This window comes from Drosophila montana, unplaced genomic scaffold, assembly GCF_035044405.1.
Source record: "Drosophila montana isolate Dmon_TW-CO22-7 unplaced genomic scaffold, ASM3504440v1 contig_2438_1, whole genome shotgun sequence".
Taxonomy (NCBI): domain Eukaryota; kingdom Metazoa; phylum Arthropoda; class Insecta; order Diptera; family Drosophilidae; genus Drosophila; species Drosophila montana.
Window position 1 is genome coordinate 2,137,720 of NW_026997315.1, and position 27,802 is coordinate 2,165,521.

The 27,802-nt window shown below is 37.2% G+C and overlaps 2 protein-coding genes across 3 annotated transcripts; both read left to right on the forward strand.

Annotated features, from left to right (window-relative positions):
* Window positions 1-1,834: 1,834 nt before the first annotated feature.
* Window positions 1,835-3,884, forward strand: LOC135428004 (inner centromere protein A). The gene is made up of 5 exons (XM_064681791.1): window positions 1,835-1,897; window positions 1,962-2,000; window positions 2,057-2,639; window positions 2,709-2,858; window positions 3,427-3,884. The coding sequence occupies exons 2-5, from the start codon at window positions 1,970-1,972 to the stop codon at window positions 3,755-3,757; spliced, it is 1,095 nt and encodes a 364-aa protein (XP_064537861.1). The 5' UTR covers window positions 1,835-1,897; window positions 1,962-1,969; the 3' UTR covers window positions 3,758-3,884.
* Window positions 3,885-6,054: 2,170 nt separating this feature from the next.
* Window positions 6,055-27,802, forward strand: Cam (Calmodulin). Of its 2 annotated transcripts, XM_064681684.1 has the most exons (5): window positions 6,055-6,208; window positions 6,779-6,969; window positions 12,914-13,088; window positions 20,316-20,558; window positions 27,236-27,802. In XM_064681684.1, exons 2-5 carry the CDS (start codon window positions 6,967-6,969, stop codon window positions 27,262-27,264), a joined length of 450 nt encoding a protein of 149 aa, XP_064537754.1. In that variant the 5' UTR covers window positions 6,055-6,208; window positions 6,779-6,966; the 3' UTR covers window positions 27,265-27,802. The 2 variants fall into 2 exon arrangements, with proteins under 2 accessions (XP_064537754.1, XP_064537755.1); XM_064681685.1 differs by lacking the exons at window positions 6,055-6,208; window positions 6,779-6,969 and adding an exon at window positions 12,694-12,824.

Consider the following 27,802-nt stretch of genomic DNA (forward strand, 5'->3'; position numbering starts at 1 on the left):
GGTTCCGATTCAAAATTAAAGCAAATTAAAATGCGTTGGTCCTGGAGCCGAATCTTATTTTAGAAGTCCAACTTCTCACATATATTTAAGTCTTAATAATTTCTAGAGGACAATTTCAAATTTATTTGATTTACATTTAAATTTTATTTTAATACAAATATAAAAATAAATAAATTCGATTTACAGCGTTCAATTGTTTAAGGAAATCTATACAACATTTTTAGGTCAATTTCATTTGTGAATGTCAGTTTTTTCCAAGGTATTCAACTATTTTAACTTGATTTATATATTTATTGTGGTATAATTCAACATTTTGCATCCTTTATGCTTTTATTTTGTGATTTCTGTATTTTTCTACACATTTATATATACATTTATCATTTATCTTATAGGTTTTTAGGTTAGGTTTCATTTTAGGAACTTTTTCTTTTTAAAAATAGTAACAGCAAAATTTACTGAAATTGCCCATGATTAGGAACTGTTTTTTCCCTCGAACTGTTCTTTAATGAAACCCAAAGAAAAAGAACAAAACTAAAGGAATCTTTCTTTATATATACTTCACACTCACCCCCAGACACACACACACACACACACGCACATTTGTTATTTTATAGATTTTTATTTTAGTTTCCATTCTGGGAATTTCTTGTTAGAAACAGTTAAAACCAAATTAAGTGAAAATACCCATGGTTAAGAACTGTTCTTTCCCTGGAACTGTTTTGGAATAAAACCCAAGGAAAAAAACATCTAGAAATTTGCATAGCTTTTCCTTATACTCAACTCTTACTCTCACTCTCTCACACACAAACTTATCGCACCTGAGGGCTATAATTTCGTACACCAGTTTTTTAATAATTTTGTTTGTTGTCAGCGCTTTGTATGGAAGTTTACGCTTTGCCATTGCCAGGACACGCCTCTTCCTCTTCTTCCAAAGTTCTCGTAACGCCTGTTCCTGTTCCTGGCAAACACATTCAGGCAACGGAAATGCCGCTGGCATTGCCTCTGTTCGCTTTGCAGTTGTAGTTGCCGTTGTTTCTGCCTGTCGCAGCTTTCATTCATGCCATGCCAGTTGACATAATGCGACACACGCCACCCCCTACCCCGGAGACAGCACCCTTCCCTACCAACAACACAGCCGGGCGTCTCTTGCATCAACTTTTTTGCAGGGTGCCTGAAGGCGGCAAGGCCCAAATACAACTGAAACCAACTGCCAAACACGCCTCTCTCCCCCCCCCCCCTCCACCAATCTCCAGTCCACGCCCATTTTACGACTTTGCATAGCTCATCCAACGCCCACAAGTGCCACACCCACGCCCAGCCGCGGCACACGCATGCTATATTTAGCTCACAAACTGCGATTTATACCCTACGCCCAATTAGCTCAACAGGGCATATGCACTTCGTGTGCATGTTTGTAATAGAAGTTCTCTGGGATCATTAAAGGAACTCCTTTGGAACTATCTATTATACCCTGAGAGACGCGATTCCAATGGAATTTTAATGTGAATCCTAAAGAAACTCCATTGGAATTCTCTGGAAGAATCCAAATGTTATCTATCTAGTAAATATCAAGTATCTCTATGGGAACTGTATAGAAACGTATTAGGAAATCTATGAGAAAGAATCCATAGAAAATTATTAGACTCTACTACCAATAGATATTGAAAATTTATAAAAGAAACTTCATAGAAAAAATCGATCTGGGCAACATATCCAAGATGTTAAGCTCTTTTAACTCGGAGAGTTCTTTCATTTGTTGTATTTGTCGTTACCTAGCAGCATATCAAGTTGGCCAAGTAACAAAATTGTTATTCTAACAGCCTGTCCGAATAAATATTGTTCAGTACTCACAAAGAAATACAGACAGACAGTCCCCAAGTTAGAATACAGACACAAAGTAAATATATTATAGATAAAACATCTGTATATCTATCTATGTATGTATATATATGTTAAATAAGGTGAAGACATGCAACACGTTGAGGCATCGGTAGCAGAAGGTGAGCATAACATTTGGTATATGGTTTTTGACATTGCGAGCTACAATTCCACGCAGATTTCGCGCGCATACGTGAAACACAAATCGATAATGTTATACGACTGCTGGAATCCTCTATTGGGCGGATCAAAATATCGATCATATTGCCCCGATTGGCCAGTGATTTGGATAATGTGGAACCTGTGCTGCGTAACACCGCTTACGAGCCGGCCATAAATCTGTTAAGGAGACTGAAGGGTTTAGATGCCGTCAATACACAGATGTTTAATTTCGAAGTCCTCCAAACGATTGACTATTTTCAATCGAACTATAAGATGTACGAAATGTTTCCAAGGTATCTCAATAATGTATCTGCCTACGATAAAACACTGTTAATTGCCTTTGAAACGATCCTGGACGTGGCCAAGCGTCATCTGTGGCGCACATCCAAGGCTGAGATAAACATGGAGCGTCAGCTGCGTATCATGTACCAGGAGAGAGAAGAGACAAGGGAGCGCATTGAGTATTACAAAAAGAAGTTAAGATCAAAGACTGCGCTTTTGCGCTGGAGACGGGCCGCCCAATTCCTGATAGTAGAAAAACAAGAGGCTGATCTGGCCAGCAGAAAGTGGAAGAACAATGTGCGCATCCAGAACGAAATGTGAGTTCATTAAAGGTATCTGAGAAACTATTGATTTTTTATTTCCCACTGTTCTTCCACGCTTAACAGTGAGAAACATAGTCAAACTCTAAGCGAGAATCACAAGGCGAGCATGCAAAAGCAAATTGAATTGGAGGAGGAATTGGAAAAAGCGCGAGCCGAATACGAAAAGGTGATCACAAATAATGCGGAAAGGGAAAAGGATTTGCGCGCTGAAAAGTATGTAAATAAGACCTAAAGAGATAAACTAAAGGATACTTGACACATAGAAAGAACACAGGCTTATCTAAATAAGGAACTAGATGAAGTTCTTGACACATTCAAAAAAAAACAAATACTTCTTTTTTAACTTATCTAAATAAGAATGTAGATTGACACATAGAAGGAAAACAGGCATATTGTTTTCTTAACTTATCTAAATAAGGAACTAGATAGTTTTCTTAACTTATCTAAATAAGAATCTAGATGAAGTAGTTGACACATAAAAGGGAAACGTAAGCTTATTGCTTTCTTAACTTATCTAAATAAGGAACAAGATGAATTAGTTGACACATAAACGGATAACATAGGCTTGTGTAAATAAATTAAACAAAACAATTCACCTGTTTTCTATATATCTGTCAAGAAATTTAAGTGAAAAAAAGAAACTTTAGCTAAGAATCCAAGTATACCTAAAACTCTTTCTACCATTCTACAAACTTTTTAATTGCTTACTATTTTTATTAGAACTATATATACATTTAAACCTTTCTATATATATATATATCTCTTTATTTCCCCGGAACAGAAACAAACTGTTGATTCAGCTTGAGAATGCTCTACACAGGTACGACTCGAATGTTGGCGAAAAATTGCGAGAGAATCTTGAATTGGAGGATATGTATAATGCGGCAAAAAAAGAATTGGATGATTTCATGGTACACTATCGCAAAGAAGAGGCCATCTACAATAGGATTGTCGTCCAATATGAACTGGAGGAACAGCGCAAGCAGCAACAGAGAATTATGATCTTCATGATGAATCGGGCTGCTCGCAAGATACAAGCATATTGGCAAGAATGGCGCCGAGCTAAGCTGAAGAAAGCTCGGAAAGCCGCCAAAAAAGGGAAAAAGAAGTGAACGGAGCATGTAAATGATATTTTTCTTCATCTATGTAAGGTTAACATTAACACTAACAACATTAACATAACATTAACAATAAACATAAAAAAGGCTCGATATTTGTAGACGAAATATCTGAAACTAATTTCGTAACTTTTTTGTGGCTCTCTTGAAAAAATGGTTTCAATTTAAGATCATTTTTAACTATTGGATAATATAACTGAAATTTCTTTGAATTTAGGCTATTCTTTTCTACAATGTGTTCCGGATTTTGCGGAATTTTTTCATACATCTTTTCGCAAAACATCATTTCCTTTATGAAAACTTTGACATCCAATGGAACCTTTATGTAAACCATGATATAAACCTCTGAAGCCCATGTTTTAGACTTCTTCTTTACACATTCTTCACATCTCCTTTGTCACTGGCCCATAAAAAAAAAACTCGTAGAAACTGGTGTATTAAACGCTAAAACTATTTTAATGTCAGCTCCAACTGCTACTTATTAGAGGGCCAAAACGTTAAGGAAATCACCTTTTAGTGGCTCTATTAAAATGCCATCATCCCCGGCGTAATTGCAGTAGTTTATTCCGCTGACAATTAGCGAACTCACACTGAGAATTTTCCGGTTGTTTTATGGCTAGATGTGCCACGGTAATTAGCTTTTATTCTCCTCACATACAAAAGAAGTAAAAAGTAAAATGTTTATCTTGAATGCCAGAAGGAACAATAAAGATCCTTAAGAAGTTGGGCACTAGTCTTTAAACCTTTAAAACTTCACAGAAGTTAGTTCAGATAATCGAATATATATTGAATATTTGAAATATCTATGTTTTAAACATTTATGTATATTAAAACATAAATCACATACTATTAAAATATGGATGTAGGTAAATATAACCTATGTATTCAAAATTTATATGAACATCTTTATGCATACCAAATTTGTTGCTAAAAAATGAAAATAAAATATGCATATTTATCTGCCCATATACCAAGTTTGGAGTCTCTAGGTTTACTAGAGGTTGAGTTCCATGGGGTTATTCTTATAAAGGTTAAAGCTCATAAACTGATTTCTTTTGTCTTTAAATCCATTTACACAACTTCTATGAATTTAAATTTAAATCTTTAAAACTGCATATATGTATGTACACACACACATACATATGCACACTCAATTTGCTGGGCCTGAGTTCGCCGAGTTCTACGAGTTTATGAAATTATAAAAGATTAAACAGCATAACCTCAAAAAAAGGATGGAAAAAAAACTTGTGTAAACGAAGAGCCAAACAAATGAATTTTCAGCAATTTTGAACGCATTGCGACGAAAGCTTTGACAAGTCGCAGATGGAAGGAGAAAATGGTTTTTGGGGTTTGGGCCAGGTCTCTAGCTGTGGCTTGTGGGGCTTCGCTGGCTTGCAAAATGTTTACCCAACACACACATACATCCAAACACACACACACACACACACACTGAATGACGGACGTAGAGCAAAAGACGTCCCAAGCCGAATTTCATGGCGAAAAATGGCGCATTGCTGTCGTCGCCGTCGACGTCGCCATCGCCAGTGACGACGTCAGCGTCGCAGTTGGGCCAATGTTGCTGCATTGTTACTTCATCGCACCCTCCCGCTGCCTCTTGTCTAATTTACAGAGGTTAACATGCTTAACTTGTTGGCATGCGTTGAATTGGACGACATTGCGCCAAAGGAAAGAAAAACACATTGCGACAATTCGCTGCGGCAAAAAAAAAACGGTAAAAGCAAAAAGAGCGCGGCCAAAGAGAATGATGTGGAAACTGACCCAAAGAAGGGCCCAAAAGTTGAATGGACAATATCATAAAATGCATGCGTGAGCATGTGTGTGCCTAAGCATGGGTGTGTTTTATGTTAATCTAAATGAGGCTAAGATCAACGTAGGATCAGCGTATTGGTCACAAGGACAGGCGCACATAATTTCCAAAGGTCAAGCCCGATTGTTGATCCGTGTAATCTCATAAATATTATTAACAAATGCAATTAGCTGTCACATAATTTGTCGCCCAAAGGCGCCGGCGCGACTGTTGCAAATTCGTCCTCAACATTTCTTTACACTTTGCCTCTTCTTTATAGCGTTTACGCAAAGCAGCGAATACGACAGAAACGAGAAAACGCAATGGAGAGCGCAGCTAACCGATTCGCTCCACAACCGTTTCGCTCAATTGCTTGCTTGCAGCAGTGAGCGTAAATTAACAGCAGTTATGTTGATTAACAGCACCGTTGAGCATAACAGCTTGGCTAGCAGCTCACTTGAGCAGTGCCGAACGCGAGTGCAGCTCATTTGAGCATATAACAGCGGCCATTTAACATTTGCTTTGCAGCCAAACAGCAGCCCAACAGCGCAAATTTATTGTAGTACGCTAACGGTTTTTAAACGGTACAGTTACAATTGAGTTGTCAACCGTTACGGACGCAAGTTCTGATTAGGATCGTGAGTTACCCACAATAGCAAAATATTTAATACACAAGCCACAAAAATTGAAGAGGACTTCTAGTCAGGCAGCGTGATTACCATGAAAAAAAAACCCACACAAAATTAACAAAAGAAAATTCAAAAAGTTTAAATATTTGTATAAACCGAAATCGAGCAATTTGCATATATATTAACGAGTGTGCGCGCGTGTGTTTCATCAATTGTATCGCACAATAGAAATATCTGAACAAAAACCAAAGATAAAAAAAGAAGAAAAACGCAAGACCCAAAAAAAAAAATTATACATAAATTCGGCAGAGCAACAAATAGCAACAAGAAATTGCCACGGCGAAAGAAAAGCAGCGTCGCTGCCAGCGGCGACGTTGGCGGTGACGGCGATGTTAACATTTCTGTCGCTTTTTGCCCCGCATCATTTTTTGGTTTCCTTCATTTCATTTGTGTTCGCCGCCGGCAACGACGCTGCTTGGTTTTTGTTTTTGTTCGCTGTTGTTGCTGGTCCCGTTTATTCACACAGCAGTTTTCAAACGTGCATTTTCTCTTCATCTTCTTCTTCTCGATCTTTTACAGTGTGTTATTAAAAAATTTGCCTAAAACGCAAATAATTTACAAGTTATACGTTGAACGCGCGTCGCCGTCGTCGTCCACGTAAATTCCACTCACACATACCACAGCAAAAGTCGCCGCCAGCAGCAGCCGCAGCGGATTAACCTTTAGCTACATTTCTTTCCAAACACAACAAAAACCCAACAACAAAAATGGTAAGTTCATAAAATTTTGCAACAGCACCTCCCCTCACCCCTCTTACCAACTTGATTCATTGTTTACACAAGAATTTCCATTGAAAATTCAACAATTTGGCGAAATCTCAAAGACACAAAGGTTAAAATTGGACATGTGTTCTCGTTTGTACGTGTGTGCGTAAATGTGTTTGTGTACTGCGTGTGCAGGCGCCAATTGCTTGTTTGTCCAATTGGATTACGTTTGGCCTTAGCCCTTCAGCAGCAGCTGTGCCGAAATTCACCCCCTTGGCCAAAAGCCACTTTTGAAACCGGAAACTGGTTTTCTGCCTGCTCAAGAAAATGTTTTTTCTTTTTAGTTTTTATAACTTATGCGAGGGTTAGTTTTTAATGAGTCACCTTTAAGAGGCGTCAGAACAAATAATTACTTTCTTTATCATATCGAAGTAGATAGCATTTTTATGCATTTGTCATGGTTGTTTTTAGAGCACACAACAGAAGACACTAAAAGACATTCCGTAGAATACAAATTTTAGATTAAAGATGAGATTAAGGGTTCAAATCAAAATACCTATTTCCAATTCTTTTATATACAGATTATCGATAACAGTTTCTTCTTAATCTTTCGCCTGAAAGCTCAGCTAAATATTGTTTATTTTCTCTGCTCTAAAATTGTCTTTGATATAATTGTTTTATTTATATGTCTACTTTGTTATTTTATTGATTTGTAAATAAATAATGAAGAGAATAAATCCTTACTCAGCTATTATTTAAATTGAAATTGTTGCTATTACTTTCTCATTGCATCTTTGAATTGTTTTCATTTATTCATGAATCCTATTTGGTTTTCTTTCTGAATAAAATCGCACAGTAATATGTCCGTTTATTGGGCCATATATTCCAATTAGAAATTATGGATAAATCAATCTTTTTTTTTATTAGTTCACGCTATGCTTTAATATAAAATCTGTTTCTAAAATAATGGGAAATGTATCTATTTAAATAATACAAAATATATACATACATTTTTGCGTCAACAAAATTTTCAAGTTCACAATTATTTCAACATTTGAATGCCTGAAAAGTTGTTGACGACCCTAGATGAGACGAGTGCTGTGAAGGGTTTACCTGAAAAACAAGCCCCGCGTAGATGACCCCGCCCCGCCCGCCCCATATAATTGACGTATGGCAGGCAGAAAACTAAAGCAAATCAGCAAAAACTCGTTATCAAAAACGCGCCCCGGCCCACCCCTTGCGCCATGCAAAGGCGACGCGTTGGCTCCGCTGGCAGCTGTATTACACACTCGAAAGCATGCGTGTGTGTGTGTGTGTGTGTGTGTGCAATGCAGAATTTACTTTATTGCAGCAGAGGCGAACTGGTTACAAAATCGAAAATATAAAAAAAGTGTTGCCAATCGCTACTTTATCAGCGTAATTTGCACTACTCATAAATACATACATATGGGGAAAATGATTGTGTGTGAGACAAAATTGATAATCAACATAACAGCAGCAGCAGCAAGAACAAGAACAAAAATAACGTTGCTTCCAGCAGCGCCACCGGCATTTTAATATTTCCTTGCAATTTGCTCTTTCTCGTTGTATTTCGTTTCGCTTTATTTACCACGAAAATTGAGGTTAGATACGCTTGAAAGAAAAATATAAGCAAAAAATAAGAAAAGAAACGGCAAAAATTCTTTAGCTTTTGGAATTCTTGGCCGCCGTCGCTTTGTCGCGTTTCGTTTATTTGCTCAATTTAACCGTTTCGTATGCGCGCAGCAGTTCGCTCTCTTTTTCTCTCTCTCACACTCAGCCACATAACCGTTTCACACAGTTTTGCCTGGTTGCGTTTCGTTTCGCTCGCTCTGCACATTTGTTATCAATCGCTTTTCGCACTGCGTCGCTTTTGCTCTCTGGTCGCGCACTTTTATCTGCGTGCGCTTTCTTTGGCGTTTTCGCAGTTGCGCTCGCTCGCTCACACTCTCTTTCAGTTGGTCGGTTGCGGCGCCTACGTTTTGTTGTTTTCTTCCATAACCGTTTCATTTGCCGCATTGCGGTTATTTTGCTGTTTCGCTTTCTGCTTTGGCTTCTGTCTCTGCCGCCGCTGCTTGACCATGTTGTTGTTGCTGCTGCTGCTGCTTGTTCTACTTTGCCATTCGCACAAGAATTTCATTGTAACGGGCAAACGTGTGCAGCGTGCAGCATAATGAAGAAAAGAAAAAAATTATTTTCTTTTTTCTTCGCCCCAGACGCCAAACGTGGCGACGTCGCCACATTAACCGCACATAATCCAATTTTTTTTTTCTTCAACTCATTTTACTGCTGCCTTTTCGACGTTTTTTTTTTTTTATTTGGCTTTAGCGCTTGCTGCGTTTGCGTTCTGATAAGAGAATACACACAGTCAACGTCGCCGGCGAACCTTCTCTTGCTTGCAGCACGCGTCACTTAATTTAATTAGCGTTTTCTTCTTTTTTAATATATTTTACAGCTTACGCAAAATGCAAACAGTTTTTAATTAAAACAAATCGTTTTACGTGCTCAATATTTGGTTTTGCATTAAACGTGATTCATGCTGTCGCGCGGGGGAGGGCTTAGATAAACACAACTTGATCTTCAAAGTTTGTTGACTGCGCCGCGCCGCGCGGCATTATCTCATCAAATATACAGCTCGTATTGTCTTCTCATTTCCGCTCAGCAAATTATTTTTTATTATGCTTTTCTTCTTTGCCATAACTTGAGCTCAGAAATGCTTTTTTCTTTTTTGTGGCTTGTTGTGACTCATATAGCTGAGTTCATCAGAAGCGCTAACAAAAAACATTTGACAGCACATTTAGCACAGCAATTCCTTTTGTTAAAATAAAAGCTAGATGCATGTATGTATGTACATATATAAGCATGTATGTATGTATATGCATGCGTGTGTATGGGCGTTTATGTATTGCTTAATGCCAATGATAACCGGTTGGCACCGGTTAACCGGCAACTCTCTTTTCGCCCTGACCATTCGGCTTTAAAACGGAAAAAAATTACTTGCAAAGTTCATTAATAAACCGCAATTTGCCGGTTTTTTGGCTAACAAGTTGGCAGAATTTAGCCAAATGCAAACAGGCGAATTAATCAGTTAAACGAAAGAGAGGGAAAGAGAGAGAGATAGCACGTGAAAGCTATTAAAAGTAATGTTTATGCTTCATTTGTATCACATGTGATATGCCTGAAAGCTCAATACAAACACACGCACGCACGCATACTGAAACATTGCAGCCAGGTGTGCAGCATTGCCAATATGGCGTTAAGGTGGGCGTCAGCCGCGCATTTAAGGCTTGACAATTAGGCAGCGCCTGCGATCTGGCTACGCTGCGCACGGGGGTGGCGTTGCCATATTTAAAGCGCGCCAACGTACTGAGCTTTAATCTGGCTTTGCTGCGGGCGCTTTGACTCACATTTATGACATAACCTACTTACTACTGGGCAAAGGAAAAAAAGCCTTTTATCTAGCCCAGCGATAAGCCGATTTTCAATTGATGCCAACCCATATATACGGTAGTTACAGTGGTTGAAATGCCTTTGCTTTCAAAGTCAATTTTTGCCATGTGCGGAATTTTTAGAAATTACTTACAATTTTTGAAAAATGTATGAGTTTTATAGATTATTATTTTGATTGGCCAATCTATAGTGTTCTTTGAGTTTATGTTTTATTTCAAATGTATTTTTTATGGCGTATTTTCACAAAAATTAATAATTAATTCAAAGTCGATCGATCGAAAACCTAAAAACATACTCTTCCATTTATTGAGCATGCTGTATGAATTGTAAAAACTGTAAATTTCTAGGTCGATAACAATATCTAAAGAATTTTCATTTTTATTAGTTCAAATTAGCCAAAGACCACTGTAAATATGTACAAATACACCTGGCGTTCTCGAGTTGCCGACGACGAAGACGATTAGATATAGTTTCAGGTGTTGGTTTTGCCAAAGCTCGACGGAAGTTGACCATATACAGTATATATATACATACATATATATATGTATGTATGTGTGTGGGTGCTGCGATCAAACATTTGAACAAGTCTTTTATATAACATTTGAACGCCTTGAAGTGATATGGCCTCCCCCTACTTCCCCCCTCAATTGATTAGATAGCAAATATTTGGGTTTATTGATAGAGTCGCCCTATCTAAGGCATTCTAAGCGCTTTGCACTTCAGATTGACTGAAAAGTTAGCTGTAAAAACAGTCGAGCGATATGTGACTCGATAAAGTTAGCCTATTAATATAGAAATCTAAGAAATTTTATAATCGAAATTAAATTGCTTTGAAATGGGTCTGGAAAATGTTTGCATCTAGAAACAAAATCTTTACACTTGAATATGCTTTATTATAAGCTAAATGAGGTCACAAATAAGCTCGTTTTGTTCTATACGAGTCTAGAAAAAGTTTTTTCTTGGCAAAAGGTTTCGTCATCCCAAACAGTTTAATCATAGAAATGAAATGGAATGGAATGAAATCATTTTTATTTAATTGTAGCTATCCAGGTTATCTTAAAAATCTTAAAAATAAGTGATACAAAGTTTCTTTATCCGATCTTCGACTATATCATTTTTGCCTTAGTATAACTTAAAAGGATTTTGTCTTTAATCTTTACGGTTGACTAGTTAAGAAAACTGTCATAAATGATCTCATATCACGTTTTAATAGCCTAGAAATAATAAATTTCCAGGCAATCGCTTTCTACAATCGATCAAATGTTTACCCAGAAACGACCGGGACTTACGAGTCTACGAGTATTACGAGCTTAGCTTGCAAAATCAATCAATACCATAAATAAAAGCATAAAATTATTTTGAAACAATTCGCCTCTGACGTAGGTTATAAAAATAATCATTTCGTGTTTAATCATATTTGATATGCGAGTCGTTGCTTTCTTGTTATTATTATTTTATTTATTTTTATAGGAGCGCCGACCTTATCGCTCTGCGCATATAGTTTATGTGCCTTATGTGTGTATATAGTATATTAAAATTGATGCATAAGACATGTCCGTCAAAACAAATTAGACTCGAAACGCTATGAAATTGACGCTTCGCTGGGTGCCGCGGCTGTCAACAGGTTTGTTTATAGGCCGGAAAAGCCTAGGCAAGGGTTTCAAAAAAAAAACTCTGCCCAAACCTTGAGCATTCTCATGCAGCTTTAGTTACGTTTTTGTATACCCCTAAAAAGAAGAAACACGTCAACAACAACAACAACGACTACAACTGACGTCAGCGGAACCCAACACCTTTTTTGTTTTTTTAGATACCATCGCCGAGATATGAGAACAACTGTATCTATAGACATACATATGTATGCAGGGGTCTGTGTGGCGCCTTTTGTTGAGTGCAAACAATATGCGAAATTATTCAAATGCCGCTTTTCTTTGACGTATCCCCCTCCCCCGTCCTCCCAACACCAACACGAATGGTTCGACATATTTGCGCCTCGGTACATTTTTATTGTTCTCGTGTCTTTTTATGGTTGTTGGGGCTCTTTGACTTGGAACGCATATTGTATTGTAATTGCAAATTGTTTTTCTAAGATACAATTGTCCTTATTTGCATTCCAGTTTGTGTCAATCAGCACACGCACTGCTTGACGGATTGACTGATTGATGATCCAAACTTTCTGACGTATTTTCTTTACTATTTATAAATTACTGCCCATGTTTGAAAAAGCTTGCCGCGCAAGGCCGGGCAATACTTGCCAGTTTGTTGGCATTTAAATAACATCAAGTAGTCGTCGCCAGTTTCATCATTCATTAGCACTTCATAAACTTGACAGCAAATTAATTATCAAATATTATACATAGAAACAAGTTGGTTCAATCGAAAGCTGAATTATGGTATTTGAAAAAATAAGAAATTAAGCAACAAAACGATGTCTTTTCTCTTGGTTAAATTTCTTGTCTTTCTTGCCGTCTCGTTTCTACAGGCCGATCAGCTGACAGAGGAACAAATCGCTGAGTTCAAAGAGGCGTTCTCGCTATTCGACAAAGACGGCGATGGCACCATCACAACAAAGGAATTGGGAACAGTCATGCGCTCCCTGGGACAGAACCCCACAGAGGCTGAGCTGCAGGATATGATAAACGAGGTCGATGCCGATGGTGAGTTAACAATTAATATTATCTACGTATGTATGTGTAATATCAACTAGCAGTCACTTTAGGGTGGGATTGGGTGCTTGCTATTCCGAGAGCCTGAGGTTTCTCGATTCCTCTTTGTGTCGCATACGTAAACGTTTTATATTTAAGTTGATATATTGCAATATACGGGAATATAACAATATGTAACTTTGTAGGAAACATTTTATTGTTGCGGTGATATTTATAGATAATCTTTGCAAGCATTCACATATGGAAATATAACTATTTGTAATTCTGTAGGTTTATTTAATAGAGTTTAATTATAGAGTTTCGCTTACGTAAACGTAGGGCATTTAATATATGGATTTATAAAACTGAAACCGTCGACTAGAGCTAGAGTCCTGTCTAAGCTCAGAGTTTTGCAGTTTTCTTTTGTTTTCGTTTCGTAAACGTTTTATTTTTAAGCTGATATTTATAGAAACTTTTTGTTCATATGGGAATATACCTATCTGTTACTTTGTAGGTCTAGTTTATAGAGTACATTTTTTTCAGTTAAATCGCTTACGTAAACGTAGGACATTTTATATATGGGTTTATAAAACTGAAACCGTCTAGCGATAGAGTTTTGGCATCAATAATTCGCAATTCCATTCCTCTTTGTGTCGCATTCGTAAACGATTTGGTGATCTCTAGGGTTTTCTCAAAGAGAAAAATACTCAGTTCGAATTCGATTATCGAATTCGTGAACTAGTTTCACTTGAGATCGGTTCGTTTTTACAATATTCGCTATTGCGCTAATTGCTTTGAACCCTTTTCAAGCTAATAATAAACTCTTCGATAACTGCAAAGATCTATTCTTAAATGCAGCCGCCGCCGCTCTGTGAAAATGAATAGATCAGACAGACGGACGGTCGGATGGACGGACGGCCAGAGGGAAGGACGGGAAGACAACGAATTCTTCGTGTTTTCTCGCGTCTTCTTTTGCGACCGGCTAAAAATATGCAACAAAAACACGTCATAGCCATTAAAAATAGATTAGGCCAAAAATATTTGGCTATTGCTTTGCTGGCTAATGTTGTTGTTTTTGTTGTTGTTATTGTAATTGCGGGCTGGCTGCTGTCAAAAATGCACACAGGATTTTTGACAAAAGGTGGTTGAGTTCCCAAACTGGGAGCGTGTCTTTTAGAGCAACGCTAAGAATTTGAACACAAAAAAAAAAGAGAAAAGTATAAATTTAAAAAAAAAAGTATATAAATTATTTTTAACAGCGTATGAAAAGAAATTGAGCGATAGGCGCCGCGCGCCATTTCGGCCAAATGAAAATGTGTCGCCCGTTGAGGTTTTTCACCTTTTGCACCAAAAACTGCTCAACACTGCACAGTTTTGGCCAGAGAGTAAAAGAGAAAGAGCGAGAGAGGGAGGGATAAAGCGAGAGAGAGAGAGCGAAAACGCTCGTGTGGCTTTTTATATGTATTTTTAGCAGTTGTGAAATGTGTCGAGAATATCTCTTTTATATATATTTTTTTTCTTGCTTTCGGGCTATATAAATTTTCACAAATAATAAATCACTTTTTTATGCATACATGTATGTGCGTGCGTGTGTGTGTGCGTCCGTGCGTGCGCGCGCTTCGTTTTGTGCTGTTGCTTTTTGCATAATGCCCAAAGCCCGACAATTAGCTTAAAAATAAAACACAGGCCCCACCCAATAAGCGGCAGCAGCACGCACACAAGCAAAACGCGACAAACGAGCGACAAGTGCAAAGTGTAACAAGTAAAAAGTGCAAGGAGATAAAATTCCAGCACCGAACCAAAGTCACCCACATTCGACAGCAGCAGCAACAACAACAGCAATCGCAGCAGCAGCAACAGCAGTCGCAGCAGCAGCAACAGCAGTCGCAGCAGTAACGTAGCAGCATCTGAAGCAGCAGCCATCAGCTTCCACTCTCTCACTTATTCACGCGATGTCTGCAGCAGAGCACTATCATCCTCTTACTCTTCCACTCTGCCTGCAGAGGCTGCGCTGCTGCTGCTGCTGTTGCTGCTGTTGCTGTTGTTGTTACTTAGAGTTACAGTTACTGTTGTTGTTGTTCTTGCTGATTCCTCTTGTACGTTTGCACGTGCAAAATGCGCATGTGATGAAAAATCCAGGGCAAAGTCTGCAAAAAGGCGCTGCGCAGCGCATGCGTCAAGCATAACGCAAAGGACAACAAGCACATAAAGCACGTGGATAGGCAACGGAGCAGTTGGGGAGTAAGCGAAATAGAAACAACTGGGTGACTGAATGACAGACTTACCGAATGACTGACTGACTGACTGACTGACTAGCTGGCTGACTGACTGATGATTATCAGCGGAGCTAAAAATAGTTGCTTGGCTCACGGCACTTGAGAGAGGCTTTCTTTTGCATATGTGGGCACGCGCGCGTTTGCGTGTGTGTTAGTCGATGTATGCATATGTGTGGTAGAGTTGTGATTTTATTACGAAATGGAGTTGAAGACGGAGTAAAAATGTACGTGTGTATGTATATGAATATAAATACATATGCAAGTATAAATGGCATTGTATTCTCGATATACATACAAGGATGTATTTGTGAACAGATGATTATAATGATTATGATTAAGATGAAATGTTCTTGCAAACTGGAACGTTTCGGTTCCGAAATTAATTCAACTTTCCAAATCTGTTTCACGTAGAAAATATAATCCTCATATTATCCAGGCAGCTAGGATTCTTTTCATGAATAATGATATATAAAAAAATACACTTCAAATCGGACTCTAATTTAAAGTTTATCCCTAACAATATTCTAATTACACTCAGCTTGAGCTCATTTCTAAAATAGCGAGCATTTTAGCCTAGATATTAAACAAGGCATAAAATATAAATGTTTATGGCAAGTAAAATAGTTTCTAGAATTCTAGAAATTGTTTTTATTTTTATTCTTTTTTTCTTCGCTTCGTACTACAAAAACTGTGTGTGAAAAATTCCAAAATTTTAATGCTTTTTAATGGGTTTCTTAAAAAAGAAATACAATTTCTTATGCTCTACTAAAAGAAAACAAAACAAATGTGAAAAGAGCCTAATTTTGGCGTACACATTTTGGCTGGTCACACTGTCTGACAGTCGTAAATACAATTACAATTACAGTAATTTGTTTTCGGTGTTCACTTGTAATTAGTTTACATGAGTTAAATATTAGATATTAGAATTGCTGTGCACTATACTGAGATTTATTTGTTTAGCACTCATTCACTTTTTGCATTATTCACATGGCTATTCATGGGGATTTTGTCGGTATAGTAACCCGGGGGGTATAGCGATTATCTCGCCGATTTTACGATCTGAGTGGGCAAATGGCATTTCGTGCATAAAATTATATAAAATATATATACACACACGAGTATATTTGAAATGCACACACACACATGTGTGTGTGGGGTAAATTTTGTAGTCTGTGAACAACAGACGGAAACATTAAACATTCATTACTTAAAATTTTGTTGGCATCGCCCAAGTTGGTTGACGACGACGACGACGTTGTCCAAAAACTGCAGCCGCATACAAACGACGCCATTAGAGACCCGCCCCCCGCTCCCCCGCTCTCTGGACCCCCCATATATGCCCCATCCACACGTCAACCGCCTCCTCGGGGTGTCGTCTTGGGAGTTGCAAATGGCACAACAATTGTCCAGCTATATGGAAATGAAATAAATTGAAAGCCAAGCGAAAAGTGCAGAAAAGTGCAAAAATAAAGAAGCAAAATAAAAGTCAAAGCTGCTGCAGAGAAGCCAAGGAATCCCAATGTGTTATTTATAAAGAGTCTGTCCCAAGCAAACCAACTAAATTTAGCGTTGCAAAAAAAAAGAAGAAAAAAATCTTATTAAAATTTTAAATTGTCTGCAAAAATTTGCGCAACGTTGCGAAACGTATAGAGGGAAATGGAAAACGGTTGCTTGCCGGGCTTTCTAGAGGAAGTGTGAAGATGACTCGTCTGGGTAATGGGTAATGGGTAATGGAAACCAAAAACCACCAGACATTGGCATCAGAAATTGGCAAAAGACATCGTCATCATATGAGCCTTGTCAAAGCGTTTTTGTCTAAGGCGCGTCTAACAGTTCCCCAACCATATACCTAGTTGGCCAAAAACACACACAAAAATGGCAAGAAATTTGTATTTATTTTTATGATTATTTTCAAATTCTTTTTTCGTATTGGGGAAATCCTAAGAGTCCGCATTAGCCAAATTCAGCGACAGAGTTCGCGTCAAAATAATGTTTTAAAATAGAATATATATTTTGATTTCTTCTTGTGTATAAACATGGCGCTACGAAACGAACCCGAAACACCCCATTATTTCCCGAGATATGTGCTTAAGATTATATTTTTCTCTTTGCTTATTATTTCAATGCTCAATTCAATTATCATAATAATTATTTTTTGTTGTTCAATTTTCATTGCTAGCATTTTTTATGATAAAGATTTCAATATTTATTTTGCTGTTTGCTTAGATTTAATGTAGTTGTTAATCGTCTTATTTTCGTTTGGGCCTCGGAGAGTAGCTGAGCAACAGCGCGTGTGAATTGATTTGTATTTGTATCTGAACTTGAGCAAGCGCAGCAATAATTGACTGCGTCTGTGTCTGCATGTGCGTGTGCGGCTATTAAATACGATAGCTAAACATTAATTTTACAAATCGTATGTTTTAAGGAATGTTCGCTAAACGATGGGGTAACATTGATTTGTAATTGTGCGAGTGCTGAAAAAAAATGGGTTACACTAGACATGAGCAAGTATGATAATACTAAATCATAAATTAGTTATGAATAAAAACACTGAATTAAAGAGTTCTAAAGGCTGGCAACTCCACTCTACTCAAAACTAAAAGTTGACTTCGATTAGCAATGAATGGCAAGGAATAAATGAGAGTTAGCATTTCCATATTGTGTGTAAAAGCATAGGAATGCAACAATAAGACAAAAATAAATTTATATGTGAAACGTTTAAGAACAGCATACAAAAAAGAAATATGCAATTGAAGGTTATCAATAGAAGGAGGAAAGGGAAATATATCTATGTTAAAGATTGTAGCATAAAGAGGAATGCGATAGAAGACTACGTACTCAATATGTAAAACGTTAAGGAACAGCAAGACAAAGCAAAATTAAAAAATAAGAATCATGAGAGAGTTGTGTTAAGGAGAAGGGAAATATATATATAGCAGTTGAGACATAAGTACCGACAAGTTTAATGTTGAAGATTGTAGCACAAAGAGGAAATGAAAGAATATGCACTCAATATGTTAAACGTTAAGGAACAGCGACACAAAGAAAAATTGAAAAAGCAAGTGGCTCTCGTGGAAAAACTTTCCAAGCACCAGTTAGAAAAAGATAAAATGTGCCCAAGCTTGGCAAACTCTTTCAAGCCCTTGAGACAGTCATGAAAAGGGGCCGAGCCTAAACCATAATCGTAACATTATTTTCAAAGATTAGCCACGCACCATTAAGAGAGCAGACATTAGTTGGTTATATTATACATTTTATAGAATACACAATGCTATCAAAAGAAAACTTTTGCAATAGACATGTGCCAGGCCCTGCCCCAGAGTCAATAACAATTAAGGCCTCAGAGTTCGACGGAAAGTTTTTTGGTTAGGCAAAAGAAAAGTTTCCTTTTTGGCCAATGGAGAACCATAAAAACGGCCGACCCCAACAACAACAACAGAAGTGGAAGTGAAAAAAAAAACAACTCGAACTATGCTCAAACTTTAAACACAGAATGTGAAGTAAAACTTTTTCAATTAGTCTAACAAGAGTTTTAGTCAGAGGCAGAGGCAGAGGCCACTTCATTTGTGCCCCGACGCAAACCTCAAGTTAACCTCCGAAGCTTGCTCCGTCCAACACGCCCCAAACAGGGCTTAGCAGCTCGGGCTTATCTGGCCAGGGCCAGCAGTAAAGTTATCAGCGCCACAAATGTTGCGCATACGCCACGTGTGCCACGCCAAGAAAAATAATAAAGAAAAAAAGATGCGAAAAGTTGAGCCAATCCTTTCAGCCAGACCTAGGTCAGCGGGCGGCTTGGGCGGGGCGGGCAGATACGGCACGGGCTTAGACAAATATGAAAATCTACTTGATTATGGCTGCGAGGGGATTTATATATGTGTGTGTGTGTGTGTGTGTGTGTGTGTGTGTGTGTGTGTGTGTGTGTGTGTGGGCCAAAAGGGATTTAAGAGCTCTAGTTTATATAGCCGACAGGTACACAATGAGGGCGTGCCACAGTCAGCTGCCAACTTCATAATAAAGAAATATGTTTGCCTCGTAAATTGCCCCAGGGAAAGTGTGGAAATAGGTAAAACGCTCTTAAAGGAATTTCATGGCTTGAACATTTGTTACAATCGTGTAATGGGGAGCATTTCAGAAGTTCTTAATGGAGGTGAGAAACTGTAAAGATATATTGTTAAAATGCGTGGTTTAACAGGCAATGCAGAACTTGCTTGAATATCCGAATGAAAATATATTAATTTTTGGTAGTCGTATATTTCTCTACAATGAATTTAAAACTAATAAATCGGATATACATTTTAGCGCTTTTTGGACCTTTTAAACAGAGCTAAATAATAAATTAATACAGTGAGTTCAGCTTTTTGAAACAATGAGAATGAAACATAAACAAAAGTTCGTTGCGCGAAATAGTTATAAATAATACTTTTGTAAGACTTTAGTAAAAACTTACGATGATTATTTGGAATATAATTATATAGATCTCAAGTATACAAATGGCTTTGGTAACATTTAAGCACAGTTTATTTAAAAGACAGGTCACACTTAGTTTGGAACAATGAAAATGACACGAAATAAGTTTTCAATCGAAATTTAGAATGATCGGGATTGGAAACTTAAGACCCATAAAATTTGCAAGAAAGCCAAACGAGTATTTAAATAAATTTATATAGATCAAATAGTATGAATTTATTTTCAATTGATTATTAAAAAGACTGGTCACACTGGCCTTAAGTTAGGATATGTGTTGTAAACTTTAAAGCAGGGCAAATGAAACGAAATAAGTTCCCAGCTAAAATCTAGTGAAATTCGTTTGAAATTGAAGACTTACATAAATATAATAAATATATTTGATTTAATTTGGGTTTAAATCTCCAAATAAACGGAAAATGAATACATATACAATAATAAAATCGTATTTTAACAAGAATTTGCAACTAATTGCTGTAACTTTTCCCCACTTTGCCAGGCAACGGTACAATTGATTTCCCAGAATTCCTTACCATGATGGCACGCAAAATGAAGGACACCGATAGCGAAGAGGAGATTCGGGAAGCCTTCAGAGTGTTCGATAAGGATGGCAACGGCTTCATTTCAGCGGCCGAATTGCGTCACGTAATGACAAATTTGGGCGAGAAATTAACAGACGAGGAGGTCGATGAGATGATCCGTGAGGCTGATATCGATGGTGATGGTCAGGTCAATTACGAAGGTAAGCATATGCCCCCCCCCCCCCCTTCTCTCTCATATAAAATGACCCCCCCCACACTCAACAACAACAACAACAACGTTGGGACTTATCTGGCTTACGTGTTGTTGTCGCGTGTCGTGTTGTTGTTGTTGTAGTTGTGTCGTGTCATGTCATCCACTAATTGGATATTCGCACAACAGTTGTTGTTGTTGCTGTTGGCTTTGGTAATTGCATGTGTACAATTGACTTATTGCTGGGTTATGTGTGTGCGATGCCAAAACATTCGCATAGCTGCCGATTGAATCACACACCCAACGCACACTCGAACTATATTTGAGTCACAATTGGCACTTGTTTTGTCATGCGTTACTTTTTACTCATGATATTTTATATAAACTGATTCATTAGTCGCTTTTTTTTTTGCGAGCAAAATTCTCTATAGACAGCAGCAGCCTGGCACATATATATGTCTATCGCATTTTTTAATACCCTCTAATTCAGTTTGAAGAGCATTTTGGAAGTTCCAACATATTTGAATTCTATAGAAGTCTATAGTTAACTGAATTTTCATGAGAAAAGTGCTGTCATTTATCTTTTTTATTTAGACAAAGATTCCAATAATTGATGTTAGAAACACATTTAGTTACAGTAAACACTCGCTAACAACAATTCCTATTTTTTAGCTACTTTTTATCCAGATTCAAATAATTTATATATAGGAAAACATTCAGGTGCAGTAAACGCTCGCTAAGAACAATTAAAGGCCTTGCTTTCAAAGAATTCCACTTCCTATTTTTCTCCACATAAATGAAGATAACAAACCGTGATATGTCTAAAATCTATATAGAAAGAATTATAAAATTTATTCTTATATATTAATTGTGGACTCAAATACCAAAAGCTCAAACTTCTTGCATTTCCTCTACTGTTCCCTCATTAAAAATATTGTTTATACAGAAACTAGAACGCTTCGTTCTAGGGTATGAACGAGTACATCATGGCATTACATTTTTTAAAAATTGTTCTTTTTGTGTGTTCTTCGAAATTTAATTTAATTGCTTGAAAATTGAATTTTCAATTGAGCAAAGTAGAGAGCAAACCCTGAAGAAAAACTATATACAAGGAGCAATATAGAATCAAGGTGTTAAGATTTTGTTCATGCTGTGTCGTACGCCCCCCTTCCACCTCCCACCCTCAAACCCGCCCTGCGCCCCCTAGCGCGTTGCTTTGATTGTACTTAGAAGCAACAAAAACCGCGTCCGCACCTGCCCCGCAATAGCAATCAAATGTCGGCCAAATACACAGAGATATATGTGCATATATATATACATACCTACATATATATATATATATATATATATATATATTTGTCTAGAACGTATCGAGTTGAACAGAACGCACACCGAAATTGTGCCTCAAGTTCAAATAAAAATCGTTTGGCGCAAAATCTTCGCGGATCAAATAGATTAATCACAAGCAATTTATGAACAAAACATAAAAATAACCAACTGAAACCATATAAAAATAGGTGTACACCCTTTTCGCAACCGCGGAACGCTACAAATCTTGTTGAAAGTCAAGGCGGGGAAAACCTACAAATTATGGCATTTGTGCGAGTTTTGATTAGGGCTCTGACAATCTATTTGGGAAGTAAATTAATCAGTTGCATTAATTGTTGCGTTAATAATTTGATTTGCCAAATCAGTTGCTAATCAGCTTATTAAATTCGAAGTCGGATGATAAGACGAAAGTTCATTATGAAATGGTTCTCTTTTTTCTTGTTGTTTGTGTTGTGTTTGAACTTGGTTATAAATTACAGAATTTATTTCGTTGAAATCTAATCATCAAACGGGTTTTAATTGTCATATAAAATTATTAATTTATATTGCCAAAAGATGCTTTGTGGCCACAATTCAAAACGTCAAGCGTTACTAAGTGGACTTTTGTTTTAATCAAAATTGTATACGACATTCCATTAGCAGCAGTTACTTAATTTTAAGATTATGAGCGAGTCTGTGACATCTGTGTTTACCTGGGATTAAATATGCGATTGCAATATTTGTAAGAGAGAGAAAGACTTAAATTCAAGAAACTTAATATTAATAGTTTTCCAGGAGCGGATATAATATACAGAATTAAATGGTATATTTAGAAGTAGGTAAAATAAAAAACAAAATAAAAATAAAATATACATTCATTCGTTTATTACTCTGTACTCTCTACGCTGATACCACTAAAAAAGAGATCTAGTTTAAAGTTGTTATATTTTGTCTCTCTTTCTTTCTGGCTTTTTTCATTCTCTCGCTCTTTCTCTCTGTTTCCTCTCGCTCTCTCTCTCTCTCTCTCTCTCTCGCTCTCTCTCTCTCTCTCTCTCTTTCATTCTCTCGCTCTCTCTTTCCTTCTCTCGCTCTCTGTCTCTCTCTTTTATTCTCCCTTTCTTTTTTTCTGTCTCTCGGTCTCTCTTACCTTTGCTCTCTCTCTCTTACTCTCTCTCTTACCTTTGCTCTCTCTCTCTCTTACTCTCTCTCACTCTCATATCCCCATCTTGCTACCATCATCTATTAGTGCACTTATCCTTTCTGCTCTTGATTATATCTTTCGCTCTGCCTTTGTCCTGGCTCCTCTCTTTCACGCCTTTCTAACTTGTTCCCTTCTGTTCCAATTAACTAAGCTGCCTGCTGCGACTGACCTCCATTTGTACGTTCTCTCTTGTTGTCTTTTGTGCTACTATGTACCCCCTCAACAGCTGCCTGCTACAGCACTCAGATCACATGGTCGCATTTGCACATTTGTCAGCTGTTTTATTCCCAGCGGGCTTTTCCGCAGCCAGCCTACGCGCGCGAAGTGAAATGTTTCATAGGAGAAAAAAACATAAATGTTAAACGGCAATAGCATCAGGGAAGTGAAACAACAACAATTAAAATCAAATATAAATATTGTGCAATAATCTCAAAAACAAAAGAATACAACAACAACAACAACAACAACAAGAAGGTGAAATAAGAATAAGAACAAGAGCTAGAGTGTGAGCAAGAGGGAAGGGAACAGCAATAACTGGCAGCAGGCAATTTGGCGAGCTGTTTGAACATTGACCGACAACCCAAACACCCCGTCGTCGCACACCTAGATACATATATAGTATATATATAATTATATATATTATATGGTATATAGCGAAATGAGCATAACATAAATAAATGCTCGTTGTTGCCATTTGCTTTTTGCCAATTAACCAAAGTCTTTATTGTTGTCTTGGCTTGTTTGTTGGTAAGGGCGGCTCTTTTTGGGGTTCTTCGGCGGGGTGTTGTGCGGCATCTGAAAATTATATAGCGCAAACAATGGGCCGGACCCGACTCTATAGCTATATGCACAAGTATGAGACTTACTTTGGCTCCATGCCAAATATAAAAATGTTGTCAGAAAATAGGCGAAAAAGCAAATAAAAGAATTAACGCAAAAAAAAATCGTAGAAACAGAGGCGAAAATCAAATAAAATGTTAAGCAAAATACAAAGAAAAACAAATTCAACATTAGCACAGAAGCGCGGCAAAATAATGTATGGAAACAAAAAAAAAAAAAAAAAGAAAAAGGAAAAAAACCGAGTATGAGCTGGCGAATGTAAACAAAACGACGAAAGATAAACAGCAGAGCCACAAAAGCCCCAAAAGTGCGGAGTGCGGGCTGCGGGGCCGAATCGAAAAACATCTCTATATTTTCTTTTTGCACCATAAAATAGAGTTTAAATTTTATTTTAATCGCCCAAACCCCGAACGCAAAGAAACATTCTCGAAATCAAACCCATTAAGAAAATTTGCTCTAAAAAGAAGAAGAAACTGCGAAATGTCAAGGCCCAACCCCGAACACATGATGAGAAACATTCAAACGTTCTTACGCCAACTCGATTTGGGTTGGGTTCGGAAACAGAACCAACAAAACCAAACCATTTGCATATTTGTGCCGTGTCAGAAGAGATAATAACGGAAAGGTTGTCAGGGCGTGCCCCCTGAACTTTTTGCCATTCAGTTCACATATCGAACGTTGCGTTTCTGCCTATAATAACGTTTTATTTTTAAAACAGTTTACGCTGCAAAGTTTATTACTTAACGTGCAAAATGCGCGGAATTTGGTCATTTAAATGGATTATACTATAGAGGAGTGTAAGATAAAGGATTCAGTTTGTGGGGGGAGCCACGAATGTGAAATTTTTGGAAAATCAATTGTCTTAAACAAACGAAATTGAAAAAGGGATAAACGTTCACGTGAAACGAGTGGAAAGATTGCTATATAAATCTATATATATTGAATATGTTTATATATATATATATTGAAAAATTAATATATGGATTGGAACGGTAAAATCATTTAAGCAGAAACAACTGGAAACAGGCACTCGAGAAATGTGGAATGGGTTTTATATATAATGGAATGAATGTATAATGGTAATGGTCAAGGAAAAGAATGACAGAAAACCAATAAAAGTTGAACATTTAGAATTGCAACACAATGCAATGCAGAATAAAGATAAAAGAAAGAATGTGGTTAAGGAACAGGGAAAGTTACATTTACGTAATATACAAGGAAACAGTTCTATATATTTCCCTTACACACTATGACTGAACTCAGGGATTGTGGAATAAAATGGAACTAATGGAAGGAATATATTATGGAGGATAAGAATCACAGAACACAAAAAAAAATGGAACTGAAACACAATACAATGCAGAATAAAGCTGAAAGAAACAGTGTGCATTAGGAACATTAAACTTAAATGAAAACTAAGCTAACTCTATAAAACATCTGGTACATGAGAAATGAGAAATAGTTGGATTCAAGTGTACTATTTATGCTATAATATGATCCCGTGTTAGATCTGGGTAGATCTAATTGTCTGCCCGCCCTCAGTTTGGGTCAGTCACAGGTCATCAATCAGGTGTTGTGGGTCGCGTCTTACGTATTTGGTGTGGCCAACAGGTTAACTTTTTTCACATGCTGCAAATATTTAAAAAATGCGCGCGACCACAACAAGAGGCTGAAGCAGCAGAAGACCAATAGAACAATAGAATAGGCCAAATGCATCAACGAATAGCAAAAGCATCGCAGCTGCTTATGCAAGGGATGGTTGGAGGGTGGGAATGGGGTTGTGTTGTTTGTGGAGGCAGTCACTTGTCTATATTTAGGAGCTGCATGCAAACACCTGATATATCGGGGACACGAATGCACCAACCAGCTGCGGAAGCGTTTCAGCGGCCAACGTTCGGTGACAGCGTTGCCAATTTGTCCCCCCTCCCTCCCTCGCTGTCTCTCTCTCTGTCTTTATGCACAATCGCCCCTTAATTAAATATGTACCCAAACACACAAATCTCCACTGATTGCGCGCTCGATGATCTTCAGCTTTTAGCAGCAAAATGAAAATCAGTTCAAATCGAACAATGCCCGCGCCTTGCCTTTGGATCACTTTTCATCTTTATCGCGACTCTCGACTGCTCTTTGTCTCGTTTTCCTGCTCTGATTGCAGTCGCTATTTTTGGTTCACATACTTAGCAAAGTAAGTGAGTATAGAGTACACGCCGAACGGGGTCTATTCACTCTTTCACTTCTCGACTTTTTCACTTGTTCCCAGTTTTTCCTTAATTTTTCCAAATATGCTATTATTTTGTTTCCAAACCTGTCAACTTTCATTCTTTATATATTTGTTGTTGTTGGAATGTTGGAAGTGGAACACTGTTTAATTTTCCTTTATTTCGTATTCACTACTTTACTCATTGCAAATTCTTCTGAAATATTGAACTCTTGCCTGAAACATTTAAAATGGAACATGTCTCATCTTGCCATATAGAAACACTATAGGAAACGTTTGGTTTTTGAGACGTTTGAAATGGAACATGTTTTAACTGTTAAGAAATGTAAAATTTTTTCTGAAACGTTTAAAACGGAACATGTTTCATCGTGCCAGTTAAGAGCGCTATAAGAAATGAGACTTCTTTGTTTGAAACATTTGAAATGGAACATGTTTCAACACCTAGTTCCATCCTGCCTTAATTTCCCATTTGATTCCATCTCGTACCTTTTCTATAAACTAAATTTTCCCGCACAGCGTATTTCAAATTCTTCGAATTCATATTTCGTTATTTTTTGCCTTTCCCCCATTATTTTTATATGGTCTTTTAATCTGGCGCGTCTGGCAGCGGCACTTAATAAATATTCCCCCGTTTTTCTTGCCTATACGAGTTCTCAGCGGCTTTTCATCAGTCGTCGTCGTCGTTGTCAGTCAGCGGCCCCGTAGCATCTTGTGACTCGCCTATTTGTCTTATTGATTAGTTGAGAAATCTTTTGGGTCTCGGCGTACGACAAATCTATTTGCAGTTCTGGTTGGCATTCTTGATGTTGTTGTAATGCTTGTCGAACCATTATAATGATTAGTTGTTGTCTTTTTTAAGAGACGGAAGGTTAATGCAGCTATTTTAGGTTACAGAATTTTCAGCATTGTCCATTGTAAAGTGCTCAAGTTCATTGTAAATGCTGCTTGTAAATTTACAAGCTACTAACTAGAATTCTTTTGAATTGAACTTTCATTTAATTTGGATCAAGAAAGGAATAAAATTGTTGTTAAAAAAAGCTACATTTTATCTTAATTTAAGTTTTGAATGTGTTTATGAAATTGCCAACTAATTATATATTTCTTCTTTCTATCATTTCAGAATTCGTGACTATGATGACATCGAAGTGAAGCGTTAAATTATTTCTTTTTAAGCCTTTCTATTTTTTTAAGATGTTGACGAAGACTGTAGCTGTGCGCAATAACATCGCGCCGCGCTGTTGCTATGGACCCCAGTAAAAGATCTTAAAAAAACAACAAAGAGTTAAGCAAAAAACAAAACAACAACAAGAAGAAGAAACATAAAAAACAACAACATTTAAGAAACTTATAAAAAAAAATGAAAAGAACTTACACTTAAACGAAGCATAAAGAAAAGAAAAGAGAAAAGCAAAAAGCAAGAAAATTTAAACAAGCAAAAAATGAGAAAAAAACCCAGAAAAAATTACATGAAAAATTATATAAAAAACAAAACAAAACACACTTAATTTTAATGCAAAAAGCGAAAAAGAAAAGAAACCAACAACAAAACAGCAAAACTTAAAGAAGTCACCGTTTAAACAACAACAAAAAGCATGTTATAAGTAAACAACAACAAAAATTAAACTACTACACTTAACTACAGGCATACCACACTATAACAAACAACACGACAACAACAACAACAACA

Excerpts from the sequence above, each read along its gene's own strand:
- LOC135428004 (XM_064681791.1), top strand. The coding sequence starts at position 1,970 with ATGCAACACGTTGAGGCATCGGTAGCAGAAG. Across the intron at positions 2,001-2,056 it reads TGAGGCATCGGTAGCAGAAG|ATTTCGCGCGCATACGTGAA; the intron begins GTGAGCATAACA and ends AATTCCACGCAG. Across the intron at positions 2,640-2,708 it reads GTGCGCATCCAGAACGAAAT|TGAGAAACATAGTCAAACTC; the intron begins GTGAGTTCATTA and ends CACGCTTAACAG.
- Cam (XM_064681684.1), top strand. Across the intron at positions 13,089-20,315 it reads AAACGAGGTCGATGCCGATG|GCAACGGTACAATTGATTTC; the intron begins GTGAGTTAACAA and ends CCACTTTGCCAG. Across the intron at positions 20,559-27,235 it reads TGGTCAGGTCAATTACGAAG|AATTCGTGACTATGATGACA; the intron begins GTAAGCATATGC and ends CTATCATTTCAG.